This window comes from Neomonachus schauinslandi, chromosome 5 (genome assembly GCF_002201575.2).
Source record: "Neomonachus schauinslandi chromosome 5, ASM220157v2, whole genome shotgun sequence".
NCBI lineage: Eukaryota > Metazoa > Chordata > Mammalia > Carnivora > Phocidae > Neomonachus > Neomonachus schauinslandi.
Window position 1 is genome coordinate 139,398,010 of NC_058407.1, and position 14,595 is coordinate 139,412,604.

Here is a 14,595-nt window from a genome sequence, read left to right on the forward strand (position 1 = left end):
AGTGTGAGAACCAGAAGCTTTACAGTTAAGACATACTCCCTTCATTCAAGTGAAACAGGATTATTGGAACGATAGGCAGGTCTGCAACCTGGGAACAAGGAGCTGGTTCAGACCAATAAAGCTACGAGTGACTGAGTCAAGTCAGTGAAGAACAGCAGTCAGGCACTAAAGTGTTAAAAGTACCCAATTTGAAAACCAAATGCACCCCACTACCCTATCAGTGTGGGAATAATACCAATTGACTTTTAAAACCTTTGGTCCTTCAAAGTCCATTTGGTATACTTTTTTTCATTGCTACCACTGGGCACAACGGATGGTTTTTTATTGTGGTGAAATACACATAACAAAATTTAACATTTTAACCTTTTTTTCTGGTTTTATTGAGAAACAATGAACATTGATCACTGTATATGTCAAAGGTGTACAACATGATGGTTGATTTATATATATTGTGAAATGATTACCTGACCACAATAAGTTTCAACGATCTTCCTTTTATGGGTTAAAAATGATGGCTTACACTTTAATAAAAAGTGTATTGAAAATGACAGATGCGTTTATGAAGTAATGTAGTTTGAATCTACTCATTAGATGAGTTGGATATTTGTTCAGTGTGAACTTTCTAGACTTGCATTCTTGGTTGTTAGTCCATAAAGACTGTAAGTATGTATGTATGTATGTATGTATTTACTTATTTAAGATTATAAGTATTTAATCAGTTCATTTGTTTTCAGCAAAACTTAAGAGTGTGTAATAACATTGCTATTTAAATATTTCATCTCAAATGTACAAAATCTGCTTTCACAGGGACCTGAAACCAGAAAACATTTTGTTAAATGAAGACATGCACATCCAGATCACAGATTTCGGAACAGCAAAAGTACTATCCCCGGAGAGTAAACAAGGTGTGTGAGTGCCCTGTTACATTGCTTAAGATCAAAAACAGCTTCTTAGAAATGTGTTCAATGGCATTATATTCGTTGTCAGTGACACGTTAGTCATACCTTTGCTGTTGTAAAGTAGACATTTAAGCTTTCACAGGGGCAGGCCCTGGCTTCCGTGGTGGCTCTGTCTGAAGGCCTGGGCAATTTGCGCCTGGTCTAGAGGGAAGGTTCTTCTGGGCGGTTTGTGGTTGGTCTGCCAGCCCCTCTCTGCATGTTGGTGTTCCAGGTCCCTGTGAGCGCCTGGGAATGTCCGCTACGGCTCAGCCTCCCGAGTCCTAGAAGATGCCAGGGTGCCATGTTTGTTCCTGGTCTTCTGTGCGGGAGCGTGGGGTCTGTGGAGTCAGCTCCCAGCCCTCCCGTGTTAGCACCGTGGGTTGTAACTGTGAGAGCACTGTCCCTATGTCCCAGTCCCTGCCGTCTGCCTGTCTCCCCGTCCCCTGTGTGTAGTTGATCAGGCACGCCGATCATAGTGAAGTTCTGTGAAATTACAGAACAAGTGGGGGCTGACGTTTAATCTGCTGCTCAAGTGCACATTTATAATTACAAACCCTCCTAATCACTGTTTTCCTAGGGTAATTCCTGGTGTTGGTTTGTGCATCATGACCGCTCCATCACCTGAGGAGGAGTTGCTGACAGTAAAGTGGGCCAGAAGAGTCCCTTGGGGTGTCCTGGCTAGGCATTGGGGACCTTGAAAATGAACCTTGAGTCAGGACACGTGTCCCGAACAGAGCCACCCTGAGCCTGGCCTGCGAGGCTGGGCGTTGTCCTCGCCTCTGCCAGGGCTCGTGGGGACTCGTGAGAGAGAAGGACTGGGTTCAGATGGAAGCAACCACCTCGCTACAGCTGCCCTCCTGTGGAGAGGGGAGCTGTGAGCCCCATGAAGCAGTGGGAGAGCCTTCTAGCTCGGCCAGACAGGCTTTGTCTGCCTCAGGTTGAACTGAGGCCCCCTTAGTGAGCAGGTGCACGCAGGGCGGCTACCGGGCTCTGATACCTGGGGTCCCCTTCTCCCGGCTGCATCTGGCTGGGCCTCTGAATTCTTTTCCACAGGGTGCTTTATCTTTGCTTCCCAGGTGCTCTTGCAGCCCCGTGTTTTCACCCTCAGGATTATTGTGAAGATTCTGTTAGTTAATGCCTTCCTGTTTGTGCAGACACTCATTGAATCACCAAGAACTGTGTCTTGGATTTGGGAACTTCTCTGAGAATCCTAGGGCACCTCTCTTTGGAGCCAAAACAAAACTTGGATTCAAGGAAGACACTTTTATTTCTCAACAAATTTCAGTCCTGGTGCCACTCGCCTGCCTTTTGCAGCTCCCTTTCCCGCCTTCCCACCTTGGGGAAGTCCTTTGGGCACTTGTGAGATGCCCTGAAATCTTGATCTACTTGATTCATTCCTATCGCACAGTAACATCGTTTTTGTGGATACGGTGTAACCCATATCCATAAGCATTGTCCATGACCCAGGTGAACTGAACAGGAACTGCCATGGCCCCATTTTTGTCATCTCATGTGTGACTTCCTGTGGGGTCCCCCAGTCAGCCTCAGGAGCCATCCCCCTCGCGGTCTGCTCTGTCTGTTTTTCCTCTGCGCTCATTCCCTTTAGAATCTGATACTTGGCACAAGCTAGTCCTGTTGCCTTGTAGCCATTTAGAAAATAGAAGAATTTAAATGCATTAGTGAAATAAACCTGCGTTTCTTTCTTTCTAGAAGTAGAAGTCTAAAAGTCCTTAGACCGTGAACCAGGGAGAGCTGCTCGTATATATGGATGAGTTGGCTGTTTTTTTCCTTCTTAGGGAAAGAGGGAAAAACATGTATAATTATGTGAGTGATTCACTTTAGTGACTTGCTCTCACTTTCTATTTGAAGTAGTTCAGACTCTTAGAATTTATTCTTACATTAGCTTTTAACTTCGTACGTCGTACAGAGATGGTTTCCCAAAGACCTCTTAAGCTTGCAGAGAGCAAGCGTTGGTGGGAACATGACCCAGGCTCCTTAACTGTACTGTGCGCATGAGCTTGTTTCACCCTCCTAGCAAGAGGCAGGTTGTCTATCTTCCCAGACCTCTGTCCCAGTGGGTCGTTCCTGGGTCTCTCTCGCTGCTTTCTGTGGGGTCAGAGTGGCCCCATGGTTGTGAGGGGCAGGAATAACAAATAGCAGGTAGCTGTTGAGGAGGGTGTGTGGAATTGATGAGGACTTCCTGGCTCAGAGGACTTGTGACTTCTAACCTAACCTAACAAGGGTCCCACAGACCTATCTGAGTGGGGGCAGCTTCATCATGGAGAGTAAGCTCCTTGTCTGTGGCTGTGTCACTGGCCTTTGCCTCTTTGTAAGAGGTTTGGGGAGCTCAGCAGGCCACAGAGGTTCAGACTTAGGGTTTGTGTCTAGAAACCTGTGTCTTGAGCTGTGTTGGCCTTTCTGGTGTGCACCCAGATGCGGAGGTTCCACTTACCAAACGGGGGTGCTGGTAGGTGTTGGGGGCAGGTGATGGGAGAGGCGGGGTGAGGAGGCTGGAGAGCCGGTCACTTCTGTCACTCCCTCCAGCTGTACCTTCTGTAGATGGCCATCATCCCGACCCTCGGACCAGTATTGACCCCCTCTGGCTGTGCTGTGGACTCTGGACCCTGCCCCAGCGCCCCTGCCTCCGCCCCCCCCGCCCCCCCCCCGCAAGGGCAGGACAGCTCCACCCAGCCCAGAAGCAGAGCTCACACGTTAAGAGGAGAAAGTCCAGTTCCTGTACTTACACCACCAGATACAGCTCTTTACATCGAGAAATGGTTTACTCTGGTCTTCTCAATCTTGGTGTTTGTTTAGTCATAGCTATGATAAATGCAGTTGTTGTTTTTGTTTGTTTGTTTAACAGAGAGTACTTACTTTTTGTAAAATTCAAACCATGCATGTGACCTGATTTCCACCATCATCAATTTGTTTTCTCAGTAAATATTTTAGTATTTATCACTAAAATATAAAGTTTTTTAAAAAAAATATGACTACACAGGGCACCTGGGTGTCTCAGATGGTTAAGCATCTGCCTTCAGCTTGGGTCATGATCCAGAGTCCTGGGATCGAGCCCCATATCAGGCTCCTGGCTCAGCGGGGACCTTGCTTCTCCCTCTCCCACTGCCTCTCCCCCCCGCCCCCATCCATTCTCTCTCTCTCTCTCTCTCTCTCTGTGTCTCAAATGAATAAATAAAATCTTTAAAAAAAAAAAAAGACTACAATAGCAAACCATCTTCATACATATAAGAAATTAATAGTAATTCCTTTATATCCCAAAATACTGTGTTAAATTTCCAGTTGTCATAATTCTACATCATAATTTTTTTGGTGGTTATCTACTTGAATCAGGATTCAAATAAAGCTCCACATTGGGCTTAGCTAATTTGTTTCTTAAATTTCTTTTTCCACTCTTTATTTTTTCCCTTGCAGTCTGTTGAAGAAACCAGGTCATTTGTCTTAGAGAGTTTCCTGGAGTTTCCTGATTGCACCTCTTTGGAATCATGTAACAATGTTCCTGTCCCCTCTGTGCGCTGGAAATGGGAAGTTAGATCTGGCCCCTTGATCACATGCACATTCAGTCCTCTCACACCAGAGGCTGGGGTGTGTTCTCCATTAGGACACTCATAACACTCCGTCATCTCTCTCTGTGATGTCAACAGCCCTTTATAACCATAATGGCCTAGATCCACTAATTCTCTAGAGAATGCAGAATGATCATAGCCTAACTCCTCCGTTCATGGACTGGAGTTCTTCTTTGAAGGAAAACTTCCCCATAGCAATTATTTGGTTAACTATAGTGGTATTGACTAAGGAGGAAGAACAGAATAAATGCTTACTTTCCTTTCCCCTTCATTTGCCACTTGTGAAAACCTTCAACTGGTTCACTGTCCTCCTTCAGTATTGACCAGTTCATCAGAAACATGATTTACCCCTTCCTTGCACCATACGCAAAAGCTAACTCCGAAGTTAACTTGGCTAGACCAGAGATGTGAATGTAGAATGCAGAAACTGAACCTCTTGAAAGGAAGTGTAGGTGTAAATCTCCATGACCTTGGGTTAGGCCTTGGGTTAGGTTTCTTAGATACGCCACCTAAAGCATGAGCAACAGAAGAAAAATAGACTGCATCCAGTTGGGAAAGTTTTGTGCTGTGTTACCGTTCAGAAAGTGAAATGGGAAAAAATATCTCCAAATCATATATCTTAAGGGACTTATACCCAGAATGTATAAAGAACTCGTAACTCAAGAAATAAAATGAAATAAAAATTTAAAAGTGGGCACAGGGTCTGAATAGATGTTTCTCCAAAGAAGACAGACAAATGGCCTGTAAACACATGAAAAAATGCTCGCAGGTCATTGGGGAAATGGCAGATCAAAAGCACACTGAGCTACTGCTTTTAGGACGCCTGTGATCAAAATGACAGACCGTGATGACAAGCCTTAGCAAGTGTGTCAAGGGATCCAAGCCCTCGTGTTCTGCAGGCGGGAATGTGAAATGGTGCAGTCGCTCTGGAAAGCAGGCTGGCAGCCCCTCCAAAGGTTAGCCATAGTTACTTGTAACTCAGCAGTGGTACTTGCCAGGGCATACCCAAGAAAGTGGAAAACATGTTCACAGAAAAAACGTGTACAGGAATGGTGAGAGCAGCTTTCTGTATGCTAGCCAGAACGTGGAGAAAACTCCAGTGTCCCATCAGCTGATCATGCACATGGGACTTGTCATTTCTTTCAGAAATCTTTCTTAGTTTTCAATGTATAAGTTTTGTACTGTTTTTAGTAAATCCCTAACTTTTATTTTTGAGGCTGTTGTAAGTGGAATTGTTTTCCAAATTTCATTTTCAAATTATTCACTGCAACTATATAGAAATACATTTGATTTTTGTGTCCTGCGGCCTGGCAGAATTTGCTTCTTAGTTGTGATAGTTTTTTGTTTGTTTTTTTGTTTTTGGTTTGGTTTTTTTTAAAGATTTTATTTATTTATTTATTTGACAGAGAGAGAGAACACAAGCAGGCAGAGTAGCAGGCAGAAGGAGAGGGGGAAGCAGGCTCCCCGCTGAGCAGGGAGCCCGATGCGGGGCTCGATCCCAGGACCCTGGGATCATGACCTGAGCTGAAAGCAGACGCTTAACAGACTGAACCACCCAGGCGCTCCACTGTGATAGTTTTTTAATGAATTCCTCAAAACTTTCTGCATGTAAGATCAAGTCAAGATGTGTGATTCAAGATGGTTTTACTTTTTCCTTTCCACTCTGGACGCCTTTTATCTCTTCTTGCCCACCTGCCCTGGTAGGACCTCCAGGACCTTGTGGAGTCAGCGGGGCCAGAGCAGGTGCCCCTTGTCGTGTTCCTGATCTTAGGGGAGAAGCTTCAGTCTCTCACCATCGAGTGGGATGCTCGCTGTGGGGTTTTCCTAGACGCCCTGATCAGGTTGAGGAGGTTCCTTTCTCTTCTTCTTTTTTTTTTTTTTAATTTATTTATTCATGAGAAACAGAGAGAGAGAGGCAGAGGGAGAAGCAGGCTCCCAAGGAGCAGAGAGCCCGATGCGGGACTCGATCCCAGGACCCCGGGATCATGACCCGAGCTGAAGGCAGACGCTTAACCATCTGAGCCACCCAGGCGCCCCGGTTCCTTTCTCTTCTTACTTTGTGACGTATTTTTGTCATGAAGGAGTGTTGAATTTTTATTAGATCCCTTTTCTGAATCTGTTGAGATGATCATGTGGTTTTTCCCTTTATGCTAATGATACATAGTATATTTATTGATTTTTATATGTTGAACCACCCTTGTATTCGTGGGATAAACACCACTTGGTCATGGTGCAGACTCCTCTTGATGTGTCCCTGTATTCAGTGTGCTCATCTTTTGTCCAAGAGGTCAGCCCATTTTGTGGAGTGTGTTTGCTGTGCTTCATTTGGGGGCTTATGGGTACGATACGAGCAGTCTGTTGCACTTCCAGCTTTGAAGAGAGTATAGGTGTCCTCTGACCTCAGAGACACTTCTTGAGGTCCCTCCTTCCTCACTGGCACTTCTGAGTCCGAGGTGGTGGCCAGAGCGTTCCACGGCCCAGGATGCTGGTCAGTTTCTTTGAATCACTTTCAGGGTGGAGACAACAACCCAGCCCAAGACCCTCTTCTTTACCCTGACCCTGTGGCCTACTTCCAGTGGGTCAGTGGCGTGGAAATGGCAGCGTTTTGGCCAGTGGTGGGTTCTGGACCTGGTTTTCTAACTGGTGGAGCAGTTTGGCCTTCGGTTCATCTCTGAGCCTCTGGGGGGAGGGAACTAGGTTATCTGTGCATTTCTAATGCTCTCTGGGGCTCTTACCCTGGTGTCATGCATAGAAGTTGGCTGTCTGTGAAGCTGAGAGGAGAAAGTTGCTTATTTTCCCTAAACTTTCAGTGAAATTGAACATTTCCTTTAATTATGAAGGTAGGCAACAAATGTCTGCTGTCATCAGGAGCAGTCACAGGTGTTTCTCTGTTCCGTTACAGTTGTCACAGATTCCTTTTTTTTAGATTTATTTATTTATTTTAGAGCACACACAAGTTGGGGGAGGAACAGAGGAAGAGGGGCAGAGAGAATCTCCAGCAGACTCCCCATTGAGCTCGATCCCACGACCCTGAGATCATGACCTGAGCCAAAATTGAGTCGGACAGTCAACCGACTGAGCCACCCAGATGCCCCTGCCCCCAGCTTTTTTTTTTAAGATTTATTTATTTGGGAGAGATGGAGTGCGAGTGTGCACCCACGCTACCGCCAGGAGCGGCAGAGGGAGAATCTCCCCTAGACTCCCTGCTGAGCACGGAGCCTGCCATGGGCTCCATCTCACGACCCTGAGATCATGACCCTGAGCTGAAACCAAGAGTCAGAGGACACTCAACCGACTGAGTCCCCCAGGCGCCCCCACAGTTGTCACAGATTCTTGGTCTGTCATGTGCCCCATTGCTGCTTTAGGGTTACCGTATTGTTAGACTTGCCAGATCTTGTTATTACACCGATAAAGAAAATCACATACTGTTACATCACACTGTCACTGCTTTAATATTTTGGTATTTTCATCCTTTGTCCTTCTGCATATTTTGTTATGCCTTTAGAATATCGTTCTTAGGGCGGCCCTGTTCTTTTCCACGTGCTAGAGGAGTCATTCATCTCATGACTAACGAGAGCTCCTGTCCTCGGGGGTGATTTCATACCTCCCTGGGGACTCGGAGTCCTGCCTCTGAGAAGGTGGGCATGGGCTCCTGGGTGAGAGGAAGCAGCAGGTGTCATGGGAGACAAGCCGACCCAGGCCCAGAAAGCCTACAACAACCACAACAGCCCTAATGACATTATGATTCACTGTTTAAAGCCCAGCCCTAGGCCGGGCTGGGAATGGTGTATACCTTTTAGACTTTATTTGGTGCATCATGTAGCTATTTTTTTTTAAAAGATTTTATTTATTTGACAGAGACACAGCGAGAGAGGGAACACAAGCAGGGGGAGGGGGAGAGGGAGAAGCAGGCTTCCTGCCGAGCAGGGAGCCCAATGCGGGGCTCTATCCCAGGACCCTGGGATCATGACCTGAGCCGAAGGCAGACGCTTAATGACTGAGCCACCCAGGCGCCCCTTCATCATGTAGCTATTTATTTATTTATTTATTTTTAAGATTTTATTTATTTATTCATGAGAGACAGAGAGAGAGAGGCAGAGGGAGAAGCAGGCTCCCAAGGAGCAGAGAGCCCAATGCGGGACTCGATCCCAGGACCCTGGGATCATGACCTGAGCCGAAGGCAGACGCTTAACCATCTGAGCCACCCAGGCGCCCCATCATGTAGCTATTTAAAGGCACAACACCTCTATATATTGTTTGATGGCCTGAATTATTTATTTAATTATGCGTAAATACATCTTTCCATACAAAAATACGTTTTTAAAACTTTTTTTTAATAGCATTAAAAAAACAAATCTCAGGGGCACCTGGGTGGCTGAGTCGGTTGGGCATCCACCCTCGGCTTGGGTCGTGATCCCAGGATTCTAGGATCGAGCCCCATGTGGGGCTCCTTGATCAGCGGGGAGTCTGCTTATCCCTCTCCTCTGCTCTCTTGCTCTCTCTCATCTCAGGTAAATAAATAAAATCTTAAAAAATAAAATAAAAAGACAAATCGCAGAAGCAACTCATGTTTACTATGCAGAATGGACACACAGTAGAGGCAGTGAATTACCAAGTGGGGCTCCCGGGGTCCATGTCGTCCTGCTGTCTGTGCTGGATCTGTCCTTGAGGACCAGGTGCCAGGAGTGGAGTTGCTGGCTCAGAGGGCAAGTTTGTTCTCTATGAATTTTGATGCTTTTTGGAAAATTGCTCCCCTGAAAATGACTCCCTTCTGAATCCCCACCAGTAGCACTGTGTGTGTCTTCTCAAGTCTTTGCCAACAGTGTGTATTTCCTTTTTTATCTTTGCTGATTTGATAGGCCATCATGTTTTAATTTGCATTTCTTTGATTCATTGCATCATTGAATGGTTTCATTTGGTTTTGGCTCTGGGTTTCTTTTTTCCTCTTATGAATCACCTCAGTGTTCTTGGCAGTATCACTCAGGGTCCTGGCAGGATGCAAATGCAGCCACAAAGTCTTTACAGGAAAATAACTTAATGAAGGGAGCAGTTACAGAGAGCTGGGCCGAAGAAGCAACAGGGCTGGATCCCCACAGTGGTACTGTGAGCCTCTCGGGCCCAGGGCAGGTCGGGGGCTTCGTGGTGGGAGAGGGGTGCAGCATGGGGTGAGGCAGAAGGAGTAACACCCATGGCTCTCCCCTGCCCCCCCTCTGGGGGCTCCTGCTGACTCCAGGGCTGTAGTGCCCAGGATCCCCCCCCCGGAGCGTCAAGGAGGACAGAGAACACGTTTGGGGACACATGGGGAAGAGCGAGCACACTGGCTTCGTCCGTGTTTTCTTCCTGGGCATCTGCCTCAGAGGCCTTTGGACAGCAGTCAGGAGGTCTCCCCCGCGGCAAGCCCCCGCCAATTTAAGGCCTCCCCAGGGATGGTGAGCAGGGACGCGATGGTCTCTCTCAGCCCAGACGCCACGTGCTGCATTGGTGTGGCTGGGCGCCCTGGTTTCCGTTTGCATTTTAATTCAGGTGTTGTGTTATTTATAGCCATATGCTGTCAAGAATTTTGTAGACAGACCAAACATAGGTCTGCTGTGTTTTGTCCCAGGAAGCTGTAACCTCAAGTCATTTCTCTGTCAGGACCAGTCTGAGGTGCCCAGTACAGAGCCTGCAGTCAAGTGCAGAAGGAGAAGGTTGCTTCCCCCGACTTAACACACACACAGCCGCGCAGGAAAGACGAAGGCACGTTCAGCTGTTCTCCCTTCCCCAGCTCCCCTTCCTCCAGAACGTCCCAGAACGGAGCTGGCTCCTCCTGTTCTATTTAGGGCCGTGTCTTCAGAGGGTCAGAGAGCGCCGTCCTAGGGAGGCTGCACAGAGGCCACCGAGGGCCTGGGGACGTGTGGGGCTGAAGAGCTCCTGCTGTTTGCAGCCTGTGGGATGCTTAGCTGCAGCCCTGGCGTCTGCGCACTAGGTGACCGGAGCTCCCTTCCACCCCCGTTGTGCCAGCTGGAAATGTCTCCTGGCGTTGGCAGATGTCCCCTGGGGGCCTGTCTGTCCCCAGCTGAGAACCCTGCATAGAAAATTTCAGACACTTGTCGGTAAGCCCACCCGGCAGGACCCTGCATGGGGCTGGTTGCTGCTTTCTGTGTCCCTGGTTTCAGAAGCGGCCTGGAGGTCTGGAGACCATTCGTTGGTAGGTGTGTTGCTGTGATGTTTTACTTCTTAGGTCGGTTCAGGAAAATATGTCCTTAGGGACAAATACTTTTAGCAGGGATTATTAAAGATAATGAGAAAAAGGACCGTTTGATCTGCGAAAGGGTCAGGCTAGGTCACGGGGCTTGTGTGCCCGGAGCAATGTGCTGTTGAACCGTGGTTAGGTCTCCTGTCTGCCACGGGTTGCTGGGACAGGAGATAGGGCCGTGCTGGAACCTGCTGCTGGGAAAGGTGGTCTCCTCCAGGGGCCTGTCCGAGCAGGACCAGAGCCTTGCCAACAGCTGTTCGGTGTGGGTACAGGGTACTCTTTATGTGGGGCCGGGTGTGGAAGGCCATGCATGGCAGGTCACGGCAAGTGATGGCGGGGGGTGTCTCCCGGGAAGTGTCAGGGGTGACACAGCATTTCACATGCTCCTAAGAGAAGGGTTTTGCTCTCAGACAGTGGGCAGTTGTCACATGGGAATCTCAGTCCTGTGTCTGTCGGTCACAGGGAAAGGCGGAGTGACTGTGCTGTCCTGCATAGCAGAAGACGCCCCATGCAGATGCCTCAGGAGCCATGTGGTAGAGCAGGCCGGCTCCTGCCCAAAGTGCCGCCCTGTCGGGGCTGCTTAGCTGCTCATGAGCGCCTGAGGACCTTGACGGCCACTGGGGTGACTCGGGTGTTGTTGTGTCATCTGTTTTGTGATGGGCGTGTCCAGAGGGTCCTGCTGTCACTGACCCTAGGAGTCTGTGGGTTGAGCTTGGCGAACCTGGTGTTGCACAGCCCAGTACCAGAGGCGGCAGGGTGTTCGGAAGGTTCCCTGGCCAGGACTCCTGGGTCTCACTCCCTTTATCGCCCCTAACCACCGTGAGCTGTTTGTTAGGGAGGGCGTAGCCTGCATGGGGTCGGGTCCGTTCCCACATCGCTGCGTTTCCCATCTGTGCCTGCTGTGTCTGTGGCTGTTTTAGGCACCACAGGTCCAGGAGTGAACCAAACAGATAAGCCCCGTCTTCAGGATGCTCCCAGCTAACAGGAGGCTGGGCGAACGCCTCTCTAGTGTGTCTGTGAAAGGTGCCCAGAGGACTGCGGTGGGCTGGCCTGGAGGGACTGCCCTGGCAGTCAGGGCTGGTGTCACGGAGCGGGTGACCTTTGAGCCAGCCCTTGGAGGAGAGAGCCCCAAGAAGGGGGTTTGAGGGGAGGGCCCGGGACTAGTGCCGTGACCGAGAGCTCCGTTACGCCTTGTGAACCATGACGTCCCTGATGGGTGAGCATCCATGGTGCAGCGTTGGTAAATGCTTGTGTCTCAGTGTGACCTTTCTCCCTTTTTTCTTTTCTCCTCAGCCAGGGCCAACTCGTTTGTAGGAACAGCCCAGTATGTGTCTCCAGAGCTGCTCACAGAGAAGTCGGCCTGTAAAAGGTAACTCACTTTCATCTGATCCAGGATATTTTCTTTTCACTACAGTAGCTCTTACGTTTGTTTTTTCATGTACAGTTAATAGTTAAGGGAGTGCCTTTTATGGCCTTTATCAGTATCTTTCTTGGATAACCTGTGTGCTCCTTTATTGTTCTTTGTTATACTTCCTGGGGCTGTTGTTGCTTGATGCTTTGAGATTTGATCTTGTTCCTTTAGGAGCAACTATTCAGTGGGGGAAAAGTGTGGCCAAGAGGTCAGTATTCCTTGCCGTGTCCCTGAGCCCTGGGATCCTTAGCGCTGCCTCCGGCTGGTGCCCCCTGGTGGTGGCAGCGGCAGCAGGTCAACTCTAGCAAAACAGGCTCTGCAGAGTGTGGGGAGAGGCCCGGAAGGCAGCCCGTGTGGGAGGGGGTGGAGCTGGTTTCCCAGCCAGGGCCCAGCCAGTGCGAGCCATCCCTCCCCAGTGCTTAGAACCAGCACAGGCCTGGAGCCACAGGGTCGAGGCCCTGAGTGGGGGCCTGAGTTTTGAAAATGAGAGGTGCATAGGTGAGGTTCTGCTCCCAGGAACAGAGGTCTGGAGAGTGAAGAGTCAGCAGCAGGGCAGCAGGGGACAAGGGGATGGGGATGCCAATGGCCAGGAGCAGGGAGAAGTCAGGAGAACGGTCTAGGGCGGGCCTGAGGCAGGCAGAGGACGGAGAGGTAGCAGAAGAGTCTGTGGTCTCAGTGTTGAGAGCCGTTCCAGATGACAAGTTCTGTGGCTGGAGCTTTTCTCTGGCTCCTTGATGCTGGGGGTGGGGGGGCCTCCCCCGGGTTGACTAAGGGCCGCGCCATCAGTGTCCTGTACTGGCCGGCTGCAAGGAGCCACTTTCCTGAGAGACAGCCCTGCCAGAAGTGGCAGAGGAGTGAGTGGTTCTGGGGGTGGCTCTGTGTTTCTGAGTGTGACCGCTTTTTAAAAACTCTCTAGGGGTTGGAGCCGCAGGGCACACATGAAGGTGGGTGGGCCTCTTAGCAGTCTCTGGGTTCTTTTTGTTTTTTTAATCTTACTCAGTCCACAGATTCTGAACTCTTACTGTGGGCCAGACATTGTTGTAGGGCAGGGCTTCTTAGCTGGGGCAGTTCTGCCCCCCAGGGCACATTTGGCCCTGTCTGGACACTTTAGGTGTCGCCACTTGGCAGGAGTGGGAAGGGAGTGCTATTGGCGACTGGCGGGTGGAGGCCAGGGACGCTGCTCAGCCTGGTGAGATGCAGATGCAGCTCCCCAGCAAGACTGAATAGGCTCCTGGTGGCCACGGTGCCGAGGCTGGGTGGTGGGTGCTGCGGGCCAGATTCTCGAAGCATATGTCATGGCTGCCTAAGGGCTAGCTTTTCCTCAATTTGGGGCTTTTAGGATGAAGTAGCCCTTTAGCACTGATGGCGGAAGGCCTCCAGCTCTGCTGGGTGAGATGGGAAGAGAGAGTGGCCGCTGCCTTCTGTGTGAAAACTGGAAGGAGCATGTCTACCCACATTCGCTTGTCCGTCATTTAAACTCTCCTGGGTGGGTGCGCTGGCAGTGGGGGCAGTGGCCTGCTGGGGGTGTGAGGGGGTAGCTCTGTGAGGGAGACGGCATTGTGTATCTTTTTATGCTTTTAAATGTTTAAGTCGTGATATTTATTCGAAAGTAGTTAAGATTTGTTTTCTGATTCTAAAAGTGATACTTGTGTATTATAAAGAATTCTTAGAAAATATGGAGGATACAAGAGCAAGGAACACTCAGAGTCTGCAGCCCACTTACACCAGTGTCTTTGCAGTTAGTTATTTCTGTGTGTCTTCTGTATGTTCACGTGACTTCTGTTCACCTTGTGCCCTGTTTCTTGGGATTACGGAGCCAGCATCTCCCGTGTCCCTGAAGTCATCTGTAGACATCTCTGACACTGTGTGCTTCTGGCACATGGATTTACTGTAGGTCATTGAGTTTGTCCTTTATTGTTGGCACTGAGGTGCTTTTCATTTACGTGGCACAATCTTGCGTGACTGCCACGTGCCGCACATGCCAGGCCCCGGGGAGGGGAAAGGTGCCCCTGCGTGTCCTGAGTCTGTGGGGTCTGCCTCACGGTCCTCCGCTTGGATTGCAGGAAGTGGAATGACTTGGTCTAACTTAGCATTTTAAAAATCCTTGGTACAGGGCGCCTGGGTGGCTCAGTTGGTTAAGCGACTGCCTTCGGCTCAGGTCATGATCCTGGAGTCCCAGGATCGAGTCCCGCATCGGGCTCCCTGCTCAGCGGGCGGTCTGTTTCTCCCTCTGACCCTCCCCCCTCTCATGTGTTCTCTCTCTCTCTCATTCTCTCTCTCAAATAAATAAATAAAATCTTAAAAAAAAAAAAAAAAGTCCTTGGTACATACTGCTTTCCAGAAACGTTACACCGACTTCCCTCTTTAGTATTTATTGTATTAAAAAACCATCTTAAGTGGTAGGAGAGCTGCTGGTGATAAACATTCAGA

The 14,595-nt window shown here is 49.2% G+C and overlaps 1 protein-coding gene across 1 annotated transcript in view; it reads left to right on the forward strand.

Annotated features, from left to right (window-relative positions):
* PDPK1 (3-phosphoinositide dependent protein kinase 1) overlaps positions 1-14,595 on the forward strand; it is a 47,661-nt gene that overhangs the window by 10,394 nt on the left and 22,672 nt on the right. Inside the window, exons 6-7 of the mRNA XM_021698001.2 lie at positions 808-905; positions 12,048-12,123. Coding sequence (XP_021553676.1) covers positions 808-905; positions 12,048-12,123 — 174 coding nt within the window. The remainder of the gene's footprint in view (positions 1-807; positions 906-12,047; positions 12,124-14,595) is intronic.